At 39.8% G+C, this 26,722-nt stretch overlaps 1 protein-coding gene and 20 non-coding genes across 21 annotated transcripts in view; all 21 read left to right on the top strand.

Annotated features, from left to right (window-relative positions):
* Window positions 1–5,129: 5,129 nt before the first annotated feature.
* Window positions 5,130–26,722, top strand: part of LOC101847745 (T-complex protein 1 subunit zeta) — a 26,741-nt gene continuing 5,148 nt past the window's right edge. Inside the window, exons 1-12 of the mRNA XM_005103348.3 lie at window positions 5,130–5,357; window positions 8,156–8,219; window positions 9,616–9,750; window positions 10,347–10,520; window positions 11,066–11,169; window positions 11,658–11,768; window positions 12,666–12,825; window positions 14,125–14,207; window positions 15,146–15,242; window positions 24,144–24,291; window positions 25,078–25,170; window positions 25,690–25,833. Coding sequence (XP_005103405.1) covers window positions 5,221–5,357; window positions 8,156–8,219; window positions 9,616–9,750; window positions 10,347–10,520; window positions 11,066–11,169; window positions 11,658–11,768; window positions 12,666–12,825; window positions 14,125–14,207; window positions 15,146–15,242; window positions 24,144–24,291; window positions 25,078–25,170; window positions 25,690–25,833 — 1,450 coding nt within the window. The 5' untranslated portion in view covers window positions 5,130–5,220. The remainder of the gene's footprint in view (window positions 5,358–8,155; window positions 8,220–9,615; window positions 9,751–10,346; window positions 10,521–11,065; window positions 11,170–11,657; window positions 11,769–12,665; window positions 12,826–14,124; window positions 14,208–15,145; window positions 15,243–24,143; window positions 24,292–25,077; window positions 25,171–25,689; window positions 25,834–26,722) is intronic.
* On the top strand, window positions 14,848–14,921 carry LOC118478129. The gene has a single exon (XR_004858833.1). It is a non-coding gene; the product is annotated as a small nucleolar RNA SNORD31 (small nucleolar RNA).
* On the top strand, window positions 15,497–15,572 carry LOC118478128. The gene has a single exon (XR_004858832.1). It is a non-coding gene; the product is annotated as a small nucleolar RNA SNORD31 (small nucleolar RNA).
* LOC118478133 lies at window positions 16,514–16,588 on the top strand. The gene has a single exon (XR_004858837.1). It is a non-coding gene; the product is annotated as a small nucleolar RNA SNORD31 (small nucleolar RNA).
* Window positions 16,971–17,047, top strand: LOC118478130. The gene has a single exon (XR_004858834.1). It is a non-coding gene; the product is annotated as a small nucleolar RNA SNORD31 (small nucleolar RNA).
* Window positions 17,669–17,744, top strand: LOC118478113. Its single transcript, XR_004858817.1, has one exon. It is a non-coding gene; the product is annotated as a small nucleolar RNA SNORD31 (small nucleolar RNA).
* On the top strand, window positions 18,207–18,281 carry LOC118478124. Its single transcript, XR_004858828.1, has one exon. It is a non-coding gene; the product is annotated as a small nucleolar RNA SNORD31 (small nucleolar RNA).
* LOC118478116 lies at window positions 18,524–18,599 on the top strand. Its single transcript, XR_004858820.1, has one exon. It is a non-coding gene; the product is annotated as a small nucleolar RNA SNORD31 (small nucleolar RNA).
* On the top strand, window positions 18,811–18,886 carry LOC118478120. The gene has a single exon (XR_004858824.1). It is a non-coding gene; the product is annotated as a small nucleolar RNA SNORD31 (small nucleolar RNA).
* LOC118478121 lies at window positions 19,306–19,381 on the top strand. The gene has a single exon (XR_004858825.1). It is a non-coding gene; the product is annotated as a small nucleolar RNA SNORD31 (small nucleolar RNA).
* LOC118478127 lies at window positions 19,675–19,750 on the top strand. The gene has a single exon (XR_004858831.1). It is a non-coding gene; the product is annotated as a small nucleolar RNA SNORD31 (small nucleolar RNA).
* LOC118478125 lies at window positions 20,197–20,272 on the top strand. Its single transcript, XR_004858829.1, has one exon. It is a non-coding gene; the product is annotated as a small nucleolar RNA SNORD31 (small nucleolar RNA).
* On the top strand, window positions 20,666–20,741 carry LOC118478126. The gene has a single exon (XR_004858830.1). It is a non-coding gene; the product is annotated as a small nucleolar RNA SNORD31 (small nucleolar RNA).
* LOC118478114 lies at window positions 21,178–21,253 on the top strand. Its single transcript, XR_004858818.1, has one exon. It is a non-coding gene; the product is annotated as a small nucleolar RNA SNORD31 (small nucleolar RNA).
* On the top strand, window positions 21,662–21,737 carry LOC118478115. The gene has a single exon (XR_004858819.1). It is a non-coding gene; the product is annotated as a small nucleolar RNA SNORD31 (small nucleolar RNA).
* On the top strand, window positions 22,148–22,223 carry LOC118478123. Its single transcript, XR_004858827.1, has one exon. It is a non-coding gene; the product is annotated as a small nucleolar RNA SNORD31 (small nucleolar RNA).
* Window positions 22,427–22,502, top strand: LOC118478112. The gene has a single exon (XR_004858816.1). It is a non-coding gene; the product is annotated as a small nucleolar RNA SNORD31 (small nucleolar RNA).
* LOC118478131 lies at window positions 22,915–22,990 on the top strand. The gene has a single exon (XR_004858835.1). It is a non-coding gene; the product is annotated as a small nucleolar RNA SNORD31 (small nucleolar RNA).
* On the top strand, window positions 23,508–23,583 carry LOC118478117. The gene has a single exon (XR_004858821.1). It is a non-coding gene; the product is annotated as a small nucleolar RNA SNORD31 (small nucleolar RNA).
* Window positions 24,472–24,546, top strand: LOC118478132. Its single transcript, XR_004858836.1, has one exon. It is a non-coding gene; the product is annotated as a small nucleolar RNA SNORD31 (small nucleolar RNA).
* LOC118478119 lies at window positions 26,520–26,595 on the top strand. The gene has a single exon (XR_004858823.1). It is a non-coding gene; the product is annotated as a small nucleolar RNA SNORD31 (small nucleolar RNA).

The following is a 26,722-nucleotide window of genomic DNA, read 5'->3' as shown; positions in this document are numbered from 1 at the left end:
ACTACATCCCAAAAGTCCCGATTCAGCTCAGAATTATGGATTTTAAGTTGTACAGCATTTCTAGCTTCTTCAGCCTCTCTTGCAACTATTTTATCACATAAGAACCCCCTAAAGCATTATTTCTTCCTATACCAGGCATGTTTGCCACCACTATTTCCTTATTAAGTCAATCTTTTATTTTTCTTATGCGCCCGATTTCTACAAACGCGGTTTTTCTACATATGTGTGTCTTGTTTTAATAACTCTCACCATTTTTCATCCAATCTTCATGAAATTTTCACAAAATGAAAAAAAGATGTAGATCTAATACTAAAAATTTGTGTGATGAATTTTTTACATGTGGGATAGTTTTTTGTTCATCATAGTGTTTGGAGTTGGATTTTCACGGATTTTTTGCAAATGTGAATACCACCTAAAAAAAAATTACTAAAAAATGTTCTAGTACGTTAGGAAAAATTCATCACACAAATTTGTAAAAATCTATTGTTTGCCAAGATCTATTGAAAAAATCCCAATTTACTTTAAATCGCATAAGAACCCCCTAAAGAGTATGGCAAAAATCCACAAAGACTTTCTGTAGGCCTACAGTACAGTCGAGGCAACAAAATTACAACAAAACATCAGCAGCATACAACAGCAACAAAAGCCACTAGGCGCAATAACAGCAACAAGAAAAGAGCTGTGACTGTCTTTGTTGTTTGTCTTGTTTGTCTGTTGGTTTAGTGTAAAGTTTGTGTGTATGTGCGTGTGTGTGTATATATATGTGTGTGTGGTGAGTGTGTGTGTATAAGGCCACAATGTAAGCATGTGCAGATTGAGTTTGTGAGTCTGTGTGTGTGAGTGTATTGTGGGTGTGTTTGAGTGTGTGTGCGCGTGTGTTTCGTATTTGTGTGTATGTGTATTTCTGTGTGTGGATGTGTGAGTGACGTGTGTACACGTGTTTGTTTTTGTTTTGTTTTTTAAATTCTTTTTTTTGGTCACAGACTCACTCTGTCACAATTAACGCTACCATAATCATTATTCATAGGGACTAGAGTCCGAATAGGGCTGGCAGTTAGTTTTAGGTAGGACTAAATACTTACAACATTGCTAAGACATTGTGTCTTTCTGTGACTACTAACCTGTTTTAACTGTTAACTTTATCTTATCTTCAAAGCTAGCTTTCTTGTCTAACAGTAGACTAGAAATCCACCATTAAGGCGGATGAATTGTCCACCTACCTTTTTGTTTTTGTGTTGGATTACTTCGGCCTCGACAGGGTTGTCTCTTTTTAAAGTTTTTCTTATTGATGTCCATGCTTGCTTGCTTTCATCAACTTGTACACTTGATAAAATTATCAAGACTTAGACTCCTGATAAGAGTTGAAAGTTGGAATGGAAGATCAATAGAATTCACACAAAGATCAGACGTTGCGGCTTTTTCGGTAGCTCCCCCCCCCCCCCCCCCCCCAATTATTATTCACTGGTTTTGGCCCCAAGAGTAGTATCTAGATCTAGGCTTACTAGGGGGATTTCAGGGGGGCAACTAGATCTAGATCTAGAAATAATTTAATAAAAATATCGGATAGGGGGGGGGGGGGGCATTTTACCATAACATAAGTTTTGCAGCTAGTTTCGACTTTTGATATTCTCTCACTTGCCGCGCATCAAACATAGCCTGTAGGCAGATCTAGACTTAGATCTAAATCTAGGTCCAAATAAGCTCTTGGGAACTACCGAAAAAGCCCCTGCTTTAGAAAAAATTTAGACAGATTAGATCTCTAGATCTAGATCAAAAGAGAGAGCGCGCTGTATACTGTTTGTCAAACTTTTGACTGGCGGCCAGTTCGAGCTTTCACTTTCAAGCTCGGAGCGTTAGCCTACCACAGACAACTAGGATCTAGATCTAATCTAGATCTAGATATATAGAATCTAGATCTATATCTTGAGCAACATCAACTTTAAAAAAAACACTGGTGTCCCACTTTTCTAATAGAAACTTTTGCTGGCGATCAACTAAGTAGCTTCCACATGGTTGTCAAAGTATAAAGACTCGCACACGTTACTAACCCACAGTCACCACTCCGCGTCCCCGCTGTTGTTGTGATTGTAGAAACTTTGTTTGATCCGTAACATTCTGTCAGACAGACGTTTTGTTTTGGTTGAAATAATATTAAAAACGAGCAGCGGAAGATATTAATAAACTATTAAAATAATATTTTTTTAAAAACAACGACAATATAATCCTCAAAAATACCCCAAGAAAATATCCATCAAACTACTGATGAACTGAGGGAAAAGGAATTTTAATTTGTATTCAGTTTCTTTTGTGTCTGTGCTGCTGTCGACATATTAGTCATTGTTTTGAGATTCTCTAGAATTTGTTCTAGTATCTTCGGCCAGAAATTTCCGATTCTGTAATCGAGTACAAGAGATTGGATTAGCTCGAGGAGGTTATACAGTTTGTTGAAAGGTCCTTGGGTTATCTTTGATTGTTATGGCAAAGATTCTACATTTTTATGTAGAATCTTTGGTTAAGGTTATGGGTTCTTTGTCGTCTTTGACACTGTACTTTCATTTTTTCATCTTGAAAATGTCACTTTCAATTGGAAAATTAACAGTATAGTGTAACCAGTTGCGGTGGGTGGACCAAAATTTGGGTGGGACTTAGGTTTCTTCTACAAAACAGTGATGATTTTTTTATACTCAGGGCGAGCCACGGCATTTTGGAAACCATTCAAACAAGAAGAGTCAGTACCTTTGTCTTCCACCTCTTTGTTCTTTGTTAAATTCTTCTGGATGGTGGGGGCGAAGCCGTTTGACTTCCAAATTTTTCTTATTATATTAATTTTCTTGTCATGAAAAAGGTTGCCTCAAAAGTGGTTTGATGTAATTAATAACTGTTAAATCTCAGCGGCACCCACACATACATACACACACAGCACTCCAAACGTATATCGTCTATGAGGTGGATTGAGTCGTGTAGACCGCACCTAACAAAAGTCCAGTGGGTGCATAGGTAACATGTCACTATGGGGGAAAGTGTGTTGTAAACTTTCACCCCATTGTCAGGGCTAGGAGAACATTATTAAGCCCTCTGTGCCGTGTTATTTTTTTTAAAGTCTTCTACTTTTTTACAGAAGGGGTTTCAGTAAGGAGGGTCCGTGGGAACGGGCTCGTCTATATTGCTGAGCCCTAAAGGCATTTGATTGGCTGTTAGTTTACTATAGTTGTAGGCCTAAGCGGTGACAACAATGATTGGACAAACAACAAGCCGCCGAGTTGATAACTCTGTGTTCATTGTAGTAAGATCATTTAACAGTTTCAACTGCTTATTTCATTATTTTCATTTGCTTTGGGATAGAGTTGGGGAATGGGGTGGGGGCTCAAGCCCACGAGGCCTTCACTACCCACCGCCACTGAGTGTACCTGATATTCAGAAACTAGAGCACCCCGGTAGCAAACCTGCTCGTGCTCGCAATGCCCTAGTTCAAGTTACAAACCTCAAATCGCTAGGTCAAATCTTCAAATAAAATTACCAGCATGTTACACTTGAGTCTAGTCTAAAGCTTCAAGTCAGTCGACTACACTACTACATGTAGAATATTGTAGTAACAATCCGCGAAGCCACTCGTGTCGGACCCCCTCATCTTCCTCACACCCTGCTTGCAATCCGCGAAGCCACCTACGTCAGAAAAGGAGAGAGATAGGCCCCCTCACAGCGCGGCAGGTAAGTCTCAAATCCAGCTCACAGCACAGCAAGTCGATCGTGCTCAATGACCTGCTTTGCATCCCATGTCTTGCTTTGGATCCCATGACTTGCTTTGTGCCCCATGACTTGCTTGAAGCCCACAAGCCGTCCGTGCCCCATGACTTGCTTTGCCTCTCATGTCTTGCTTTGCATCTCATGGCTTGCTTTGCCAGCAATGAGCAGCAAGACCACTCGCAGTGTGAACTCTAAACCGTGGAGGAAGGGAGAAGCTGTGCTTGTTTTGGTGCAAGACTTATTAGAGAGCCGACGCTATTTTGAACTTCCCACCCTTGATCAGCTGAGCGAGTGGATGTAGTGATTGGAAGCACGTGTACAGTATAGTAGTAATAAGTAGACTTTGATGATCTTAGAATGGAAAGCTCCGTGGGTCGTTGTGATTGGCTTTTGTATCGTATTTATGTAGTCTAGTTTGTAGATGTTTTACACTCACTATGACACAATATAAAACATTTAGAAGACGGGATAGGCCTATTTCAACCCAATGTCAGGGCCAACCTGGACTGAGAGGGAACATTTATAACGCCCCAGAAGAAAGACAGAGGTTCTCAGTAAAAAAAATAAAAATATCCCCATACGGAAATCGAACTGAAGTCTTAGCGTGCGACGACAAAGCGTTTGACCCGTGCACATAAAAAACCCCCGGATCATAAGAATAGCCGATCCATTATTAATTTGTAAGTGCATTGAAAGAGCTTTTTTTCACAACCTGACTATGAAACCCCCCACCAAACTTGTACTTTTGATGCAAGCCTCTCAACGCAAAAAGGGCCTAATCAGAATCTTATGTAATATGTACTGAGCCCACAACCACGTCAGAATTCTCGACGTCACAACACAGTACAGCAAAAAGACGTGCGTGCGTATAGCACTTCTTTTTCGCGCGCGGACAGGCCGCGAGAGTGTTATACTTATCGGAGTGTTCCGCGACGCCGTGGAGATAAAAACAGAGGGGGGTCCTGACCTGACCATGAATGTTTTATTTACGGAGGCACCAGCCACCCATGTCCAGGAGCTGTTTTAGCCTCTTTTTCATGTCTGCGGATTAATACCCCCCCCCCCCAATTTAATGGTTTCGCTTCCATGTTACGGAGTCATTTTTTAAAACACAGTCGGACTGAGTCGCGCGGACCTATTAGGGCCTATGGGATCACCACTTCCGAACGAGCAGCTCGTTGTACATTTCGTGGCGCACTTCAGTTGTGCGTGACAGTATTTTCGGCCTAAAACCGCCTCTTTGAGCATTTCGTGCATAGGGCCTATATATAATATAGCCTAGCCTAGCCTAGATCTCGACAGAGAGAAAGTTTACAATAGATCTGATGATAAACCCACCCTGATCTCCACATCGAATGTCAACTGCGAATATAATGTTCAGCAGTCAGCAATTATTAAGTCGATTACAAGTAGTTTCTACTTCCTGTTATTCGCGTTCCGGCGTCGCCATTGACAGTTATCCATGTGCGTGTGAAAATGTCGGCTATAAAATCACTAAACCCTAAAGCTGAAGTAGCGAGAGCTGCCCAAGCTCTTGCAGTCAACATAAGCGCAGCGAAAGGACTCCAGGATGTGTTGAGGACAAATTTAGGACCTAAAGGGACAATGAAAATGTACGTAGGCTTAATGAGAATCGTGTGTGCCTGTGCCACTGTCTGTACTGTGATTCACTGTGTGATGTGCAAACAATTTTGTGACTTGTCACCACACGAAGAGGTGCCTGTTGTCTGTCGTCATGGAACGCGTATCTATAGAATCTAACGGTACATTTTTACTTATGCACCCACACGTTAAAGCACTATTTTTGGTGACCTGACTAACGTTTTTGGGGGTGCTGAAAACGAATATGGCCATGAAAATTGCAGCAAATCAGTGGTTTACGAGGAAAACAATAAATAATGGGCAAAAACATGGGGGGGGGGGGGGCTGGATTGTACTTTACCGGACCACCCATCTTGGCCTTTGATTACTACTACGCTCTCCTCATAGTTCTCTACATGGGGACAAAAGGTAGTTCTGTGGGCGACTTCGCGCACAGGGCAAACCAGCGGTGAGGCGAGGTGAGCTTGATGTGCATGGGTCTCAATATTCCGCTATTTAGCAGACTTTCGCTACCGCCATTTCCTCCGCTAAACTCTGCTACCGCCACAGCAGGTCAATCAGAAAGAGTTGCTGGAAGCAGAGTGACTGCCAGGCCTCGGGAATTGCCCGGAAATTTGAAAAAAATCCTCGAGACACGGGATAATATCCTAGAGTCTACATAAAAGATCTCGAATATTAATTGAAAACCAAATCCGATAACGTCTTTAAGGTCATTTTTGCTGGTTGCGATTGTGATATTAATTCGGCTTTTCCCAGTCTGAGAGTACGTTCCATGCGAACAGGCGGCTATGGCGGCAAGCGGAATTGTATGTGACACCGAGACTCCACCGGAAAATCAAGATCTCAGAAATTTGTCTGTAAAAGTCTAAAAACACAACATTTGTAACATGCAGGTTCTGCATTACAAACGTGTCGCCATGAAAATAATGTTCGTCACTGTGCTGTCGCTTGTGGGGGCAAAAAAAAGAAAAGAAAGTTATACAAGCGTCTTGTCGGGCTCGTCATTGTGACCAGTCAATGAACCTGCGCGCGCTCTGAGCGCTGTGAAGTACAGGACTCCGGAATGGGGGGAGATTATTGATTTTTTAAATATTTTTTATTTTTTTTTAATTTAAAAAAAAAAAGAAAAAAAAGATACACTCGGGGATGGGGGGAGGGCTGGACGCAACACTAGAGGTCAAAAAAAGAAAAGAAATTGGAAGCAAATTTTAATATTTCTCACCTCGGGTGAGAATAGTGCAGGCGAGTCTTTTGGCTATTCTCACCCGGTGCGCGTTGCAAATAAATGCAAATGAGCTCTTGTGTGCATCTCTTGCCCTCCATTGTACTTTGCCGGACCAGGAGTAGGCCTAGCCTAGCAGTAGTAGCAGAGTCGCGAGCAAATAAGAATAGTAGACCACGTGATTAGATTGACCAATTAGCCACAAAGTCAAGGATGGGGGCTCTCGTGGCCTAGAGGTTAAGGTGTTGGCCTCTCATTCAAAGGTCCCGGGTTCGAATCCGGGTAGCGACCGAAATATTTTCTTCTCTAAAATTGTCTCCTTTCACCTCCTTTCCTGCTCTCTAGCAATGTTCTGTTGTCTGCTTTCAATTCCACTTTCTGCCCCCACCCCCGCACCCCCTTTGCCCCTCCTCTGGGCTCCTGACTCTTTCTGCAGCCTTTCTACTGCTACTCCTTGGCTCCTCTTTACTGCTGTCTTTCTGCCACACCCCTGATCTTCTGGTGGGAAAGATCTACACCTAGCCTTCTCGGACAAGGGCGAAAAATCTCGGAGGGCCCGTGTGCAAGTTGCGCACGTTAAAGATCCCTTGGTGGTCTAAAATCGATAAGAGTAGGCTTCAGCCGCCACCCGGGCAAAATTCAAAATTTCCTACCAACTGAAAATATTAGGTGTGTCCCGCGCGCTCATATGACCTATGCAGTTGCGAGCGCCGTAAAACACTTTACAAAAACAAACAAAAACAAAAAGTCAAGGTGTCATGGTCGTGGGTCAAAGGGCATGGTGGCACGGTCGTGATGACTGAAAAACCCGGTAAGAGGTCAGTCGGTTGTTGGTTGTGGAAGGATGAGGACGCAGAAAGCTGAGTAGGAGAGTGACTAGAGGAGCTCGGTAAGGAAGAGTAGCGGGCTACTTGGCACCGGGGGCGCCATAGCGAAAGTAGTTCCGACCGGTGGTCTGGTAAAGTACAATCTCAAGCCCCCCCTGAACCCTCCCCCCCAGATTTTTTAAACTCATGGTTAATGTTTAGGTTCTTCCTCTCCCTCTTCCTCGGAACACCCGCTTTCTGAACTCTCGATCTGGACACTCCGCTGTCGACCGGAATTAGGGGGGTACAGTCGGGCGGCTTCTTTCCAGAATAAATGGGATATTTCCGTGTGTTTTGCCGAAGATCCAAACAAGTACCCACTAAATTCCCCTGTCGAAGACGGAATTTTTTTCTGGCTCCCTTGCGATTCCACCTTACACAGGTTCAACTGTATATATAACAACATCACATCATGCGATTCGGACTCATACGTATTGTATGGAGGGGGAGGGTACTGGAAGTTTACAAATATCATTCCCCCTCCCTTTTTTTTATGGTTTGTTTTACATAAAACAATTATTTTAAAAGAATTAAGTTAACGGCAACACAGCGAGTGCCATGGAAAGAGATAATGAATAAAGAGCTTAGAATTAGCTTAAAATTTGTCAAAAGATGAAGACATGGATCCCCCTAATTTTGCCTTTCCTTTCGTCTGCCACAGTGACACCCCCATTATAATTTGTTTGCTTTCATTTTAAGTTTATGATTGCTTTGCTTTCAGGCTTGTTTCTGGTTCAGGAGACATCAAATTGACAAAGGATGGAAATGTCTTGCTTCATGAGATGGTAAGTTTAATTCTGAAACTGGCAATGAAATATGATGTAGCAATGCCATTTCAGTCAGCCCCTGCGCTACTGGCCGGAAATCGGGCTCCACTGAAGGCGTAATTTTTGCGGCTGATCAGGATCATAGGTAGCTCTCTTCTTAGTATAGTTACGGGAAAACCTGCGAGAGTAATGGTCAAACTTACATAATGTGAGCGTCCCATGCTGACAGATTTCTAGAATCGTAGACATTTTCGTGTTTGTGCGAATGTCTCACTTTTTTTTTTAAACTAAGAGGAGCTGCTGCATGGGTATCGATCGAACAGGCGCCCCTTGCTGTAAAATTTCAGATCCTTGTGGGTAGTACCAACTTAAAATTAAAATTACCACCCATCTAGTGAGCCATTAAAGACTAGATCTGGAAACTGGGTCTCAAAGTGAACAAGCTAGCCTGTCCGCTTGCAAAAGGCGCATGATCGCCAGACGGCATGTAATTGGCCTGGCTGCTTAAATCAAATTTGGTCACCAGAGTCCATTGCAGGATTTCCCAAAACCACTTTTTTATGTTGTAGAAGGTGTGATTGGAGAACAGCACTGATTCTTTAAGATCAAAGTTATATATAGTTTCTGTGATAGGTGGAGTAAATTCCACTAATATAATCTGCCCATTTGTTCAGAATCAAACCACTGCAGTTTTTAATTAAACAAAGATGTGTTGAAAACTTTAAAAGTATTGTAATGCCTCATAAGCCTGTGCCCCTTGGTGGTAGCAGTTAAAGCGATGTTGAGCAGTTCTACTAATATTCACGCAAATATTAGTCTTAAAGATGCAAAGTAATAAAGACATTGAAAAGTGATGGCAGAACTAGATTCTGCACTAAAAATCACAAGAAGATACCTTGGCCATCAATGATCTATTTATAGAGGCACCAGCCATCCATGTCCAGGTGCTGTTTTAGCCTTTCACATGAAGATACCAAAGTTTCATTCATATATATACTCCCAATTCATTACTGATTTATGTACAGTTGTCCCTCAAAATACACCAAGAAAAGTCTCAGTTTTTGGCCATATTTTTCTCTATAAAAATCCTCCAGCAAAAGTTTGAGACATTTGGAAACCACAGTTCTTAGAGTTTGAACTCTTCTTTCATTTAAGCTTGTTTTAAAGCAATTTGGATGAGAACTTAATTTTTCATCGTCATCGCTATATGACGATTTGTTATTATTAGTAAGTGTCATTTTATGATTTAAAACCCTTGTCATCCTCATTGAAATTTGTGTCACATTTTCGTGTAGAAATAATTTTACTGTTTGAACTCAAAGCTAAAGATTGGAGACTTAGGAAAGGGAGTTTTATCAAAATAGCAAATTTCTTTTGTTTCCATTTATTATTAGAGACTTATATTCTTTCCTAGCAAATTCAACACCCAACTGCTTCCTTGATTGCTCGTGTTGCGACTGCTCAAGATGATGTGACTGGTGATGGAACTACTTCCAATGTGCTCATTATTGGAGAACTTCTCAAACAAGCAGATCTGTACATTGCTGAGGTAAATTTATGTACTTCATTTTTTCTTGAAATATACTCTTGTCAGGTTTTTGTTATTTATATTCAGTGCTTCCAATTTTCCGCCTTTTTTAGTTTCCTCCAGACCTCATCTGCCATTCCGATGCCCACTGACAAGTTAGTTTTATCTACACATATGATTTTCAAATGCTTGTTTGTGTCTACTGGTTTGCATAAATATAAAACTTATCTCTTGACTGAGTGCGGGAAAAGTACTTGTGCTTATGGTTCAACAGTTGCTGTTTTATCCTTAGTTGGTGAGCTTTTGCTTATTTGAATTGTTGCTTGAACTTGGGAGTCACGACGTGGTCATCTTGCTAATTATGTGAGAGGCTGCTGTGTGCATAGGACGACAGGTTATGTCATTGTAAGCTCTGAGGGAAGGGGAATCGTGCTACAATGTGGTTAAAATAAGGGAAGTTTGGACTTTCGTTGGTTGGTTTTAGTCAAGTCTCATTTCCTTGAAAACAAATCTCTACTGGTGAAATGTTAATGAAATGTGGGAAAAAAGCAACAGAAGAATAGCATTTTGTATGTCTCAATGGTTTCCTGTAAAGAACAAACGGTTTCTCTGTGCAGGGTCTTCACCCACGACTGATCACTGAAGGCTTCACCCTAGCCAGAGACAAGGCTCTGGAGGTTCTGGACCAAGTGAAGGTGAAGAGAGAGGTGGACCGGGACACTTTGATGCAAGTGGCCAGAACATCCCTCAGGACCAAGGTTTATCAAGAGCTGGCTGACCTTCTCACTGAGGTGACTGAAAATGAAAGAGGGTTTTTTTTGGTGTATTTTTTTTTTTTTTATTTGTGAGTTGAAGCGTGCTTGTAAATCATCCTGTCTGGGTGGAGTGTGAGTTCTTTTGTGTGAAAGTACATTCTGTTATGCTGAAATGCTTGGGGGAGGGGTGTTCCTAAACTGCTTTATTTTTTTGGGTAAAAATTATGGATATGGTCGGATAAGAGTGGGAAAGGTTTTGTTTTGATGCGTGGTCAAGAGTTCAAGCAAAATAGTGAAGTAACTGCCTTAACACTTTGCCATCACAAGGCTCATATAGAAAAAACCCTTGCCATCAAAGGCAAAGGCATCTTGGGGAAAATGGATTGCCGTGTTAAAAAGGGTAATTAATACGGTATACTTTTTAAAACTTCTTTTACGAAAGAATATAAAGTAAGTCGGGTGGATGTGTGGGCAAATATATTGATGCAGGAGGTTGATGAAGGTGTCAAAACTTTTCAACCACTTAAGTTATAATCACCCGAGGATCCTAATGTTACTGTTCCTTTGATGTCTTTTCACAGCATGTGGTGGATGCTGTTCTTTCCATCAAGCAGCCAAATGGATCAATAGATCTGCATATGGTGGAGACCATAGAGATGAGACATAAGACAGACTTGGACACTGTGTAAGATTTTACCCATCTCTTGCTGAATGGAGTCTCTCTGACGTTTTTTTTTTTGCTTAAGTTTTATGTTCCACTACACAAAAATATTTAATTTCATGGGACTATTGTCTTTTCAGGTCATAGTGCTGTACACTCATTTATAACACTTCCTTGTACTGATCTGATAGAAGCACCAGTGAACATGTGTTTTTAGTGGCAGGGTGGTTAAACTTAGGTCCTGCAGTGTCATAATTAATGCAGATATATCATTGTTTTAGGGTAATACTCTGTGCTCATTTCATATTATCATTTTAGACATTCTTCTGAAAATGTAATCTCGAACATTGATGTGGTCCGTGAACTAGGTGATTCCTTGAGTTTCCTTGCCCTAATTTTTTTTACTTTCCCCTAACGTCTGTTTAATGCAAGTTATGTGTAAGCTTAATTCTTTCCTCTCTCTACATATGGTACTTCAGTGTATAGTTATACTTACTTGATTTCTTTTTCAGTCTGGTTAGAGGTATGGTAATGGATCATGGAGCCCGTCACCCTGATATGAAAAAGAACATTCATGATACTTTCATCCTGACCTGCAATGTTTCCTTGGAGTACGAAAAGACGTAAGTGTTTCATAGGAATTCAAAAAGACAAGTCTACACTTAAGGCATGATGCGGGGTGAGGCCATGGTCAAATGACGCCATTTTTTAATCATAGATCGAAATTGAGCTGTTAACGAATTCGGGTACTTTGAAACGTCTATTTTCCCAAAATGGTCATTTGTCCCTGTCAGTAGCAGCATATGTTCAATAACACCCTCAAAGATGACACCCCCTTCCTTTTTAGTGAAAATTCCTCCCCGCAATTTTTTGCCCTAAAATGCCCTCTTTGTGATGGGCATATAGCTCTCCACACGCTGAGAAAGCAGTCATGTTATTCCTCATTTTGAAGATTGTGATCTCAATTTAGGAAAATGACAATTCAAAAACAGTTCGGACTTGATCATTGATATGAATAAGTTAAAAGTAATATGGTTGTTTTCATTATTATTTGTCTGAAAATGATGTGTTGTCATGATATATGCAACTAGATTACTGGGCATGTGCAAGTGCAATTTAAAACATCTTTGACTAAGTTCAACTTCAAGTTAATCAGCATTTTGTGAATGAACTCCTCTGACAGTGCATGAAAACTTGGATCATTATTTCCTTTAATTTTTTTATTTGTTTTATTTGCTCTTGTTTTTTCATCTTTTTATTTATTTTTGAGGGGGGGGGGGTAGGTTTCAGCCATTTATATCTGATGATGTCCCTGATTTTAGGGTCATGCAGTGCAACTAATAGAATAGATGATTATTTACTTTTACTAGACGGTTGAACTTTGAATTGTCGTGGACTGATGAGATTTTTTTTTCTACTTGTTCAGTCTGTGGGGATTGTCTGTTGAGAAGTAAAGTAAGTGAATACTCAGCGAATATTTCTCACAAACTAATAAATATTATCATGTGTGGTTTTTTTAGGGAGGTGAACTCTGGCTTCTTCTACAAGAGTGCCCAAGAACGTGAGAAGCTGGTGGCTGCTGAGCGCGAGTTCATCAATGAGCGGGTCAAGCGCATCATTGAGCTGAAGAAGAAAGTCTGTGATGGTACTGACAAGAATTTCCTCATCATCAACCAGAAGGTATCACCGAAAGTTTTGCATACTTATTATTGGGGGGGGGTCCTCTCATAATTTTAACTTTTTTTTATTGCTAGGGATAGAAAATGACCATCATCTAAATGAAGACTTGACACATATACTGTTTGGGTCCCATCACCTGATAACGTCATGTGGCGCCAACCTGGTGATGCAGTGGATTCCCGGACACTCAAACATACCTGGAAATAACAGCAGACACACTCGCCAAATGGGGATCTAGACAGGAACAGCCGAACACTCCAATCTCATACAACGCTGCAAAACAAATCATTAAAAGCAACAGCAAACAAGATTGGATGAACAGATGGGCCTTGGGAAAGACAGGCAGACCAGTTTTCATACTTATGACCACAACAAACCAAAATGACAATATCAACCACCTACAGAGAAAGAAAGAGACCCCGATCTTCCGCCTACGAACAGAACATATACAGCTCAACTTTCACTTGAACAGAATAAAATCAGGAGGTTCCCCCGATGTGTCCTTTGTGTGACTATGCATATGAGAATGTGGATCATCACCTGTTCCACAGTACAGCCCAAAATGACATCAGAGCTACTCTTCTCCCTCTGAGTCCTAACATTGACAACACACTCTACGGAATATTACAGCAACTGCAGCAAACCTGCACTTATCACTACATGGCATTGAACAGAAGGGCAAGAGCCCAGCTGTTGCTGGATCGATAACAACAACTTTATTGTAAACTGGTTCACGTGGGTGGTTGGCGGGTGCTCTGGTGTGGTTTGGTTCTTCTTTCCTATCAAACATCTATCGTCCTTATCTCCCCTTGTTCTTTTTTATGTTTGTTACTCTCTTGTAACACCTCTAATCTTCTGGCGCTCATATGACCTTATGCAGTTGCGAGTGCCGTAAAACCTCTACTAAAACTAAAACTAAACTAAACTGGTTCACAGTTGCTGGGGGACCGTGTTGTAATTGGCTTTCTACAAAACTTTTAGTGAAATGTTAAGTAAATTAAATGCGTGAAGCATAAATAGATCTTGTGCGTTACAGTGCGGAGAAAGGCATCTGTCTCTGTAATTAGCTGCATTGAATATTGACATGATTAGAGCCTATGAAGCAGACATTGTGCTGTAGTAAGCCTGATTCCCCATTTGGAATTCTCTGTTGACATCCACCCCTTGGTGCTCCTATAACCTAAAACAGTTGCGAGTACTGTAAAACCTTACTAAAAGTAAAAGAGCCTAGGAAGGTATCATGTATTCTTAGCAGAAAATATATGTTTTTCTTTTTTCTTCTCTTTGTGTTGACATCAGGGCATCGACCCAATGTCTCTGGACATGCTGGCTAAGGAGGGAATTGTTGCACTAAGGCGGGCCAAGCGCAGGAACATGGAAAGGTGAGGTTCCTAATTCTGTTGGGACAGTGAAATATTTTTACGTATACAACTGTGTGGATGGTTTGTGGGTGCTGTGTTGTAGTCTGCTACTTCTTTCTCATTAAATATTTATTGTCCTTCTCTCCTTTTTTGTGTTTGTTACTGTCTTCTAACACGTCTAATCTTCTGGACTTGTATGACCTTATTGTGTTGCAAGTGCTTTAGAATCTTACTAAAACATATGACTTTCCCTGGGGGCTGTGCTACTGATTGAAGTGTCTTTAGGCCTTTCCCAAAGGGGGGGGGGGGGGACATTAACGTATTCTTATGCACAGTAGAATTGTAAATGGGCTGATTCATCGATGTCATGCTCATCACTGTGCCTGAACTGCAACAGGGAACTGCTGCTTTTTCTTTTCTCATCCTTACTATCGTCATTTTTTCCTCTACTTCTTTGTATGTTTGTCACACTCTTGTGACGCACTATTTCTGGGGTGCCTTGATAGTCGAAGCAGACTTTGTGCTGTTGAAGCTAGAAAGATGAGCAGAGTAAGTCTGATTCCCTGTAAGGACTTCTCTTTTGACATCCACCCCTTGGCACTCATATGACCTTATGCAGTTGCGAGTGCCGTAAAACCTCTACTAAAACGAAAAACATATGACTGTGATGATGACTTATGCATACCGCCCCAGTCTGACTTTGATATGACTGAATGGTAATGACTCTGATGCACTCATTAACATTTTTTGTCAGGTAAATTTTTTTTTTCAATATATGTTTATGATTTCTTCTGCACTTAATCATCGTTTTCATGCTAATGTACTTCTCTTTGATCTAGCTCATATAAATTAAAGCTAAGAAAATATGGTAACGTAAGATGGATTGAAACCTCATTAATGCAAATATGAAGGTAATGGGAATCATATTTTACCCTTTGCTGTTTTGTGTTTCTTCACAGAATTGTACTGGCTTGTGGTGGCATGGCCGTCAATTCTGTGGATGATCTCGTACCAGAATACTTGGGCTGGGCTGGTCATTCTTATGAACAAGTCTTGGTAAGTATTAGCCGCCCTTGATGATAATAAAAATGGGTCCCCCCCTTTTTTTTTTAATTGCATTTTCTGTATAGGAATGCCCAATGTGTGTTACATCTTTTTTTTATGACAACTGTTGGTTTGATAGTATTGTGGTTAGATACACCCTATCTTTGCTGTGTGTGTGTGTTGCCTGTATATCCTTGAAAGTTGCAGTGGTTTCAAATGGTCTTGTTTTTGCAGTGCGCTGTGTTTTTGATACTCTCATTGCAAAAGTTGCAATGATGAATTTTAGTATACCGCCCCAGTCTGACTTGTTTGGTGACTGAATGGTAACAATTCTGATGCAGACGTAGTCAGTCGAGAGAAAGAGTGATGTGAAACATGAGAATAAAGCAGTATTCTATCTCTCAGGATTCAGCGTGCAAGTTATAGGTTACCAGTATGCAATTTTTGTTTGCCTCACCGGAACAACAGAATATTTCATGTTGTGTGGTTGGTGGGTGCTCTGGTTTGTGGTTTGCTCCTTCTTTTCTGTCAAACATCCATCATCTTTATCTCTCTTCCTTCTTTTTGTATGTTACTCTCTAGTAACACCTATAACCTTTGGAATGTATATGGCATCATTTGTTGCAGGTGCCATAAAACTCTTACTAAAATTAAAGTACGTGCACATCTCAAACCAAGAAAAATTTCACACAGGATGTCATAGGTCTCAGTCTGTTATTGACAATAGTCTACTTATGAAAGATAAGTTGTTGTTGTTCAAATCCCTTTAGTTGCGAGCATTTCACTCTTGGCAGCGCAATGCCTCCCTCAAGTAACCACATGTCCTTGTCATCTGGTCAACGCCAGAGTAGAGCAGGCTTTGTAAGTCTGTATGTGTGTGTAGGAGCTTGCGTCGAAGAACTGCCAAGTTTGGGCAGTGAAGGAGAAGATGTACAACGGTCTCCTCGTGGTAGTCACAGGGTCTGCAATGGGGTTCCCACATGGGGTTGATTCTGTTTATGTGCTTGTTAGTGTGTAAGTTTCCTGTGCGGGCTCTGAAGATCAATGTCTGATCAGCTCTACATGAAAGATAGGAAAAAGTGTACATCACTAGAAAGAGAAATGAAGAGATGGCTTCATCCATTGACAAGACCTGCAGAGAACAAGCGATAACAATGTAAACAACTTGAAAGTACTGTGACCGAAAAAATGCTCCTATTCAACTCATTTTGTTTTTTGGGAGGTTTTTTAAAGAAATATTTTTTAAAATAAACGATGTGTAAGAAAGATTGTTTTTTCCAGAATTTGCAATGATGAATTGATGAATACCGCCCCAGTCTGATAATCGGATGACTGAATGGTAACGATTCTGATGCAGACTTTGTGTTCTTTGATAAAGTCTTGAGAAGCAGTCTAGTCTCTGTAGGTTGATGCACTGTACTGGAAATTTTGTCATGTCAAAAAACTTTTCTTTTGTAGTCTTAATGATTTTAAATTGTGCTTTCTGCACCAGCTCACAAGCGTGTGTTAGAGAACACACAACTCATATTTATGTACTTGAATTTTAAAAATTGGAGAAAAAAAATTTACGCCTGTTAGCACACAATTCATAGGAGGCAGGATGATCGTAGAGCCGTGCAATCTTTAATGGAGACAACGGCATAGATGCCCTTCAGGTTAACGATGAATTATTGGTTCAACTATTAGTCGTATGATGATACTGGAAATTTTTGTAAAACGCATTTCTCTAGTTTAAGAATTGTTGCAGTGATGAGTTTCTGTATACCGCCCCAGTCTGATTGATCAAATGACTGAATGGTAATATTTCTGATGCCAATTCTCGCCTTCAGGGAGACCGTTGTTGCTTTAGTTTTTGAATGAGGTTGCGGTCAATCATACAGTTTTCTGATAAAAAGTTTACTTGTTTTAACTGATAAAAGCTACATGGAAAAATATTTTTAACTGGACGCTCGGAGATCTGTTCCTGTTCACCATCTTTACACCCATGCCTCATTGGCTTTGCTTGTTTTCTTGAAGAAGAAAATGAATACTAGATTCTGAAATGCAGAATGTTCCAAGCATGTTTTTATAGGCGTTTTGAGTTCAGCAATTTGTTGATCTGATGCAGCAAATGCAAATCAAGCGCTCAGTGGATCACCTCTAAGATTGGTTTTAGAGTTTTTTGTTTCCCCCTCTGTTCTTTTTCTTTTTCTGTTCAGCTTCCTAGAACTACTCACACCTGGAAGAAGTTCGAACAATTATTCTACAAGGCTTTTTGTTTGAACTTGAGGATTTGACTTTTGAGAACTGTGATGTCATATGCACTGGCCCGTGCCTTTTCTCATTTCTCCTTTTTTGTGCAACCTCCAGGAGTGTGAAAGAAAGTCACATTTTTTTTAGGATGCAACTTTTACAATTAAAGTGTTAGATTTAAAAAATATTTTTAAAAATTGTATGTCTTTGCTATGATGAATTTATGAATACCGCCCCAGTCTGATTTATCAGATGACTGAATGGTAACAGTTCTGATGCAAACTTTTCAGACTCTGGAAAAAAGTAATGTTGTTTGGCTACTTGAAAAAGAGTGATGTTGCTGTGACTTATGATGATGTCCTATTCTCAGTTAATGGGTCTGATTGCGTTGTTTGGTAATTTCCTCATTGTGTTAGGCTCCTTGCTGCTGCTCACTAAAGATGTGACATAAAATCTTGCCTCAGGAGGTCTGTTATTCTCAAGCATCTCTATAGTTCTTCTGGGTTGTTTCCCATTTAGCTGCTTTGGCCTAAATCATAGATTGTGTAGATGGGAGCTTACAATATTTACCATTTACCATCAGGGTCTGATTTTTGTTCACAGATTTAATATCGTATTGTCTTTTCTATTTTCTTTTTTGTTGTGTGGGTTTCTGGAGTGATGACAAATTCACATTTGTTGACGAATGCAAAGAACCTTTGTATCACACTTTTGGAAATGCAGTATTTTTAGTTGTATGAACAAGTTGCAATGATGAATTAATGAATACCGCCCCAGTCTGATTTATAGATGACTGAGTGGTAATGATTCTGATGCAGACATTGCCCACACAGGAAAAGTGTGGAGTTGCAAAGACTTTTGATGTCCTGTTTTCTTGTAGCTGGTTAATTGCTCTCTTTGATCATTTCATCATTTTCTTAAGCTCTCCGCTGTTCCCTGCTGGAGTTGTGAGGTTGGTTGCTGCATGCTGAACAGTAATGATTCTGGGCGTAGCAACAAATTCACATTCATTTGAGCGTGCAAGGGACCCTCTGTGTTGCATTTTTTCCATTTTATGAACCATTGCAATGATGAATCAATGAATACCGCCCCAGTCTGATTTATTAGATGACTGAATGGTAACAGTTCTGATGCACACATTGTGAACTCTGGGAAAAGAGTGATGTTGCAGTGACTTGGCTCTTTTCTGTTGTAGAGTTTGAATACCACAGAGCAATATATGGCCTTTTCTCTTTCTGAGTTTCAGGAGTGACGACAAATTCGCTTTTGTTGAATAGTGCAATGAATTTCTGTGTCACGTTTATGGAATCCTGTTTGATGAGCTATCCATTTTTCAGTTTTATTAATTGTTGCAATGATGAATTAATGAATACCGCCCCAGTCTGATCTACCAGATGACTGAATGGTAACAGTTCTGATGCAAATGTTGTCTTCCTGGGGACAGTCTGTCACAGAGACTTGTGATATACCTTTTTTCAGTTGTTGATTTGTTTGCTTTATTTGGTCATTTTATCAAACTTTTGGGTTTTAGTCTTTGCCAATGCATGCTAAAGGTCCAAGTTCAATTTCTGCATAGTGAAGTTTTTAAAATAGCATTTCTTTGTCCTCCTGGGGGATGCTGTTTCGTCACTCAGGCCACCTCTTAAATGATTCAGACTAACCATGTTGCATAAAACATGAACACTTTAGTTTAAATTTTTGTATGGAGCTGCAATGTCATTCAGCTCAAAACTACTTTTCTCCATTCGTCTTTTGTTTGTGACTGTCCGGTGTGACAACCAGTCCATATTTATTTGTGAGTGCAAGGGACCCCCTGTATTACATTTTTTCTATTTAATGAATCATTGCAGTGATGAATTAATGAATACCGCCCCAGTCTGACTTATCTGATGACTGAATGGTAACAGTTCTGATGCAAACTTTTCAGACTCTGGAAAACAGTAATGTTGTTGTGATCTTATGAGTATCTCCAGGGTTTTTATCTGGGATGCTGTTTTCTCACTAAGTTCTCCTAAATAAATGATTCAAACTATCCAAGTTGCAAAACACACATGAACACTCTAGTTTTCATTTTTGTGTGGAGCTGCAATCTTACTCAGCTCAGAACTACTTTTTGTTCTTCCTTCTTGGGTTTGTGACTGTGACAACCGATCCACATTTTTTTGTGACTGCAAAGGACCCTCTGTTTTCTATTTTTTCTATTTTATGAATCATTGCAGTGATGAATCAATGAATACCGCCCCAGTCTGACTTATCAGATGACTGAATGGTAACAGTTCTGATGCAAATTTTTCAGACTCTGGAAAAGAGTAATGTTATTGTGATCTTATGAAGTCTAGTTCTGGTACAGTGGATTTGTTTGCTCTGTTTGGTAACTGCATTATGTAGGGCTCTTTGCTGTTGCACACAAAAGACATGAGTTTGTTTCCTGCCTAGTGATGTCTGTTATTTTCAAGTGTCTCTGTCCTTCTGGGATCCTGTTTTCTCCGTGAGCTGATTTGGCAAAAAGATGTAAATTGTGTAGAAGGGAGCACAATATAATGTTTAGTATCTTTCAGATTTTTATTTTTTATTCAAGCTTTAATACAACACGCCAATATTCTGCCTTTGTTCTTTCTGAGTTTAAGGAGGTACTACAAATTCACTTCTGTAGAAAAGTTCAGTGGATTTCTGTGTTGTTTTTGTGAAATTGTAAAGTTACGATCACTGTATATATTTTTCTATTTTATCAATCGTTGCAATGATGAATTAATGAATACCGCCCCAGTCTGATTTATCAGATGACTGAATGGTAACAGTTCTGATGCGAAGAAAGTTACTGTCGCAGAGTCTTGTAATATCTCATTCGGGAAGTTGATTTGTTTGTTGTATTTGGTCATTTTATCAAACTCCTAGGGTCTTTGCCATGGCGTGCAAAAGGTGTGGGTTCAATTCCTGCTTGGTGAGGTTTTTTAAAATGGAGTATCTCCGTCTTTTTTTCTGGGATGCTGTTTTCTCACCAAGGCCTCCTAAATAAATGATTCAAACTATCCAAGTTGCAAAAAACATGAACGCTCTAGTTTTCATTTTTGTGTGGAGCTGCAATCTTACTCAGCTCAGAACTACTTTTTGTTCTTCCTTCTTTGGTTTGTGACTGTCCACATTTTTTTTGTGATTGCTAGGGACCCTCTGTTTTCTATTTATTGTAATTAATTTTATGAATCATTGCAGTGATGAATTAATGAATACCGCCCCAGTCTGACTTATCAGATGACTGAATGGTAACAGTTCTGATGCAGACTCTGGAAAACAGTAATGTTGTTGTGATCTTATGAAGTCTAGTTCTGGTACAGTGGATTTGGTTGCTCTGTTTGGTAACCGCATTATGTAGGGCTCTTTGCTATTGCACACAAAAGACATGAGTTTGTTTCCTGCCTAGTGATGGCTGTTATTTTCAAGTATCTCTGTCCTTCTGGGATCTGTTTTCTCCGTGAGCTGATTTGGCAAAAAGATGTAAATTATGTAGAAGGGAGCACAATATAATGTTTAGTATCTTTCAGATTTTTATTTTTTATTCAAGCTTTAATACAACACGCCAATATTCTGCCTTTGTTCTTTCTGAGTTTAAGGAGGTTCTACAAATTCACTTCTGTAGAAAAGTTCAGTGGATTTCTGTGTTGTTTTTGTGAAATTGTAAAGTTACGATCACTGTATATATTTTTCTATTTTATCAATCGTTGCAATGATGAATTAATGAATACCGCCCCAGTCTGATTTATCAGATGACTGAATGGTAACGATTCTGATGCAAACATTGTCTTCCTGGAGAAAGTTTTTGTCGCAGAGACTTGTAATATCTCATTCGGGAAGTTGATTTGTTTGTTGTATTTTGTCATTTTATCAAACTCCTGGGGTCTTTGCCATGGCGTGCAAAAGGTGTGGGTTCAATTCCTGCTTGGTGAAGTTTTTTAAAATGGAGTATCTCCGTCTTTTTTTCTGGGATGCTGTTTTCTCACCAAGGCCTCCTAAATAAATGATTCAAACTATCCATGTTGCAAAAAACATGAACGCTCTAGTTTTCATTTTTGTGTGGAGCTGCAATCTTACTCAGCTCAGAACTACTTTTTGTTCTTCCTTCTTTGGTTTGTGACTGTCCACATTTTTTTTGTGATTGCTAGGGACCCTCTGTTTTCTATTTTTTGTAATTAATTTTATGAATCATTGCAGTGATGAATTAATGAATACCGCCCCAGTCTGACTAATCAGATGACTGAATGGTAACAGTTCTGATGCATACATTGTCTTCTTGGAGAAAGTTTGTGTCACAAAGGTTTGTGATATCGTGTTCTCAGGTAGTTGTTTGCCTTATTTGGTCATTTTATCAAACTTTCGGGGTTTTTGCCATTGTGTGCCAAAGGTGTGAATTTAACTCCTGCATGGTGAAGGTTTTTTTATATTTTCCTGGAGTATTATCGTCTTTCTTCTGAGATGCTGTTTCCTCACTCAGGCCACCTCGTTCTATCCATCTATCTCGCAATATGTACACACTAGTTAAAAATTTTGTGTGGAGCTGCAATCTCACTCATTTCACAACTACTTTTTTTTCTTTCGTCTTAGGTTTGTGACTGTCCGGTGTGACGACCAATCCTTATCTATTTGTGATTGTAAGGGACTCTCTGTGTTACTTGTTTTCTATTTAATGAATCATTGCAGTGATGAATTGATGAATACCGCCCCAGTCTGACTTATCAGATGACTGAATGGTAACAGTTCTGATGCAAAACTTTGCAGACTCTGGAAAAGAGTAATGTTGTTGTATTTACCTGTATTTACCTGTCCTGGGAAACAATGTCATTGCACACTGGACAGGTCCATAAGTGCTCAGTTACAAGTTCGCTCTTGTTGAAAAGTTCAATGGATTTCTGTGTTGCATATGTGAAATCATAATGTTACAGCGCACTGTCTATTTTTCACTTTCATCAATCATTGCAATGATGAATTTATGAATACCGCCCCAGTCTGATTTATCAGATGACTGAATGGTAACAGTTCTGATGCAAACATTGTCTACTTAAGGAAAGTGTGGTGTCACAGATTTGAGACGTCCCTCTCTCAGCTAGCTGAATTGGTTGCTTTGGTTATTTCATCAAAGTTTTAGGTTTTTTATCATTGCATGCAAATTGTGTGAATTCAAGTCTAGCTTGGTAGAATTCTTTTATATAAGGTATCTCCCGTCTTTCTACTTGAATTGCTGTTTCCTAACTCTTCATACCTCTCGTATGATTCAGACAGCTATGATGCATAAAATAAAAGAATAAGACTCTGGTTTTTATTTTTGTTTAAAGTTGCAGTTTCACATATCTCTGACCTGCATTTCTTTGGTTTGTGACTTGAGGGCGTGGCAACAAATCCACATTTATTCAAGTGTTTAAGGGACGACTTTCATATCCCCCCCCCCCCAATTTTATGAATTATTGCAATGATGAATTGATGAATACCGCCCCAGTCTGATTAATTACATGACTGAATGGTAATGATTCTGATGCAAATGTCATCTACTTGGGAAGAAAGTGTGGTGTCACAGTCTTTTCACATTCTATTTTTTCGGGTATCTCATTTGGTTAGTTTGGTCATTTCATTAAAAAAATTGGCTCATATGACCTTATGCAGTTGCGAGCGCCGTAAAACTTCTACTAAAACAAAACAAAACAAAAATTGGCTCTTTACCATTGTATGTTGATGTTTTGAGTTAAATTTTTGTGTGGGAAGTCTTATTTTTGTACAGTATTTATCCTCAGTACTGTTTGGATGCCATTTCCTCTCTCAGCCTGGATTGGGGCTGGCGTAGGCTAAGCAACTGTCCTCCTAAATGGTCCGAACTGTCAGTTTTGGTGTTTTACTTAAACGTTCTGGCTTTTCTTTTTGTTTCAAGCTGACATTTCACTCTTCATGAACTGTCTTTTCTCCTTTACTCTTCGTGTTACATTTCAAAGGAGACGAAAATTTCACGCTTGTTTAATGAGAGTGCCGGGGGGGCTCTGTGTGACACTGTCAGTCTTGTTGATTTTTGCTATGATGAATTGATGAATACCGCCCCAGTCTGAATTATCAGATGACTGAATGGTAACAGTTCTGATGCAAACATTGCCTGCTCGCGAAAAGAGTGATGTTGCAGAGATATTTGTGATACCCCTTTCTCAGATACTGGGCACTGGGTTTAGTTGCTTTGTTTGTATAATTTCAATTTTTCTCTGCCATGTACAGTCATTGTCACTCATTGTGCTGTTGAGGCGAGAGAGATGAGCTGAGTAAGCCTGATTTCTCTTTTGGACTACTCTGTTGACATCCACCCCTTGACGCTCATATGACCTTATGCAGTTGCGAGCGCCGGAAAACCTTACTAAAACTGGTTAAAACAAGGAGACATGTACAGTCAAACCAACTTTCTCCAACAGTCACGTGTTCTAGGCATTTACCTGTACAAGTGACTACTTCTCACCCTTTTTTTCTTCTTCTCCACTTTGTATTATAATTATGATGACACTGTCCCAGTTCTCCTGACTGAGAGGCAATCTCTTTTCTACTCAACAACGGGAAGCTGTTGTGGACAATTCTGACTTCTTTTTTTTCCCGATCCACACAATTCTGACTTTAAATGATTGACTTTTATCTTCTAATTTGTTTTTGTTTCGTGACTTTCAGGGTGAGGACAAGTTCACATTTATCGAGGAATGCAAAGAACCCCACTCTGTCACTATAGTCATCAAGGGGCCAAATGCCCACACTATCACCCAGATCAAAGATGCCGTGAGAGATGGACTGAGGGCTGTGAAGAATGCTATTGATGACAGTAAGCACATCTGAAATGTTTTTCCATTTAAATATCTAGATTGCACGCATTCTACACCAAATTGTTGTGTTGTGTAGTGTTCAGATATAATTGATTAAATGAATTTAGCATTCTTTAGCAGGCAGTAGTGGGGTTGGGGTTTTTTTTCTTTCTTTCTTTTTTTTTTTTTCTCTCTCGAGTATTGCAATGATGAGGTTTTGTATTTACCGCCCCAGTCTGAATTATATGACTGAATGGTAACCTCTCTGATGCAATCCTAATCATCATTGTTTATATACATAATATGCCTTTGAAAAGCTTGAGATAGGCCAGTCTCTGTTTTAGATGGCTGTTTACAGTGGAGCTGTGCACAGTTGTGGTGAGTGTTAATATGACGGAAGACACAGTTGAGTTCTTTATAGTACTGTACATGAATTTATTTACCCTGTGCTTTTTGATGCAATCTTCATCACCATTGTTTGTATTCTCTAATGGTGAAAGCAATATACATTTATTTTATATACGTAATAATATGGCAGAAAACTCTGTTGGGCAGTACAGGAATTAGTGTTGGTCATGTGCATTATTTTTAAAACGAGCCACATCCATTTGCTGTAAGTCATGGATATATTCAGTTCTATGAGTTGGTGGTTGGTGGGTGCTCTGGTGTGGTTTGCTCCTTCTTTCCTATCAAACGTCTATCGTCCTTATCTCTCCTCATTTTACCTTATTGTGTTGGAAGTGCCGTAAAACACATACTAAAACTAAATAAGTTCTATGATAAGACTATATGGTATCTGTTTTCAGACTGTGTTCTACCTGGGGCTGGAGCTTTTGAAATTGCTGCGTACCAGGAACTGATGAAGTACAAAGACACCGTGAAGGGCAGAGCCAGACTTGGTAGGTTTTTTCTGAAATTCTGTGTTTGATGCCTTTGCATGTTTGTTTATTTTGTTATACTTGGTTTGTAAGAATCCCTTTTTGCTTCAAGGAAAGTTCTTTCTTCTAGCTGCTGCTGGTGGGATGTATTGACAATTGTTATGGGTCATCATTGTATTTGTTTTGTTTGTTTGGGGTTGTTGTTGTTTTGGTTTTGGGGGGGGGGGGGGTGATGGGGGGCATGTGGTTGTGGTTCACACCAATATGGTGTGATCCTTTTCTTTTCAGTGTTACTCTTGTTGTAGTCTTTTCCTAAGGAACATATTGCTATCATGGTGCTATTTTGTCTTGTACTACAGCTCCGTCACCTTTTTGTTGCCTGGATTTTTCCAAGCCCCTGTTGACAATAAGTGTGTTGGCATAATTTTTTCTTACCCTCAAAGCTTATTGCATTTTCTGTTCCGTTTGTTTGTGATTGTTGGAAACAGTTTGGTTATCATATACCCGTAGTTAATGACAGGAATTTTGCTTCCTCGACAGGTGTCCAGGCTTTTGCAGAGGCTTTGCTGATCATTGTGAAAGTGCTAGCGCAGAACTCAGGCCTTGATCCTCAAGAAGCCATTGTCAAACTGCAGCAGGAATATCTGGGCACTGACCAGGCTGTTGGGTTAGATATCAAAACAGGTGAGTGATGGGATCTTGTTTTGTGTTGACCTTGCTCATGAGAGCAGGCCCAGGAAAAGATTGGGGGGGGGCACAGAATATTTAGACAAAAACACCATATCAATACAACAGACGATACAAAAGCAGGAGAAAGATATTTGTGAGGCAGCGTGGTGGAATCAGGCTCTCGTCAAAATAATCAAAGTGAAGAAACTTGCATTTTTCCACAGGTTTGTGAATTTTTATCAAATTATTGTGTTTTGGTACACCTTTCATGAGCATTAAAGAACTCATTTCTGTGTGGATTTTTCTGAAAAGCGTTGATGAAAGGCATAAAAAATGTAAATCTTCAGTTACCACGGACTCTTAAACTAAGGAAATAACTAATCTTTGGCGGCCATTTTCTCACTAATTTTACCTCTGAAAATAGGTGACCCCCACCTCCTTCTTTTGCAGATATCTCGACTTGTATTCAAGATAAATGGATATTTTTTACATCCAAATAAAGATAAGTGAACAAACTTTAAGATGATACCAATAACTTTACATGCCTGAAAATTGACGAGAGCCTGATTCCTCCTCGCTGCCTCACATTTTGTTTTTCCTTTGACACTGACAGATCACAAAGAATACAGAGTATATCACCTAAGTACATCTCCAAGGATTGTTCCTGCAATACTAGATAGCCTATCATTGATAGCCCCTGAGTTGTTGTGATGAAATGTTGAGTTACCGCCCCAGTCTGATATAACTATGACTGAATGGTAAATATTCTGATACAACCCGGAGGGCGTCTAAAATTCATTGGTGCAAAAGGAAATATATGTGAGGCAGCGTGGTGGAATCAGGCTCTCGTCAATTTTTGGGCATGTAGAGTTATTGGTATCATCTTAAAGCTTGTTCAATTGTC

Source organism: Aplysia californica, unplaced genomic scaffold, assembly GCF_000002075.1.
Source record: "Aplysia californica isolate F4 #8 unplaced genomic scaffold, AplCal3.0 scaffold00369, whole genome shotgun sequence".
NCBI lineage: Eukaryota > Metazoa > Mollusca > Gastropoda > Aplysiida > Aplysiidae > Aplysia > Aplysia californica.
This window is presented reverse-complemented; position numbering and strand designations above follow the sequence as displayed.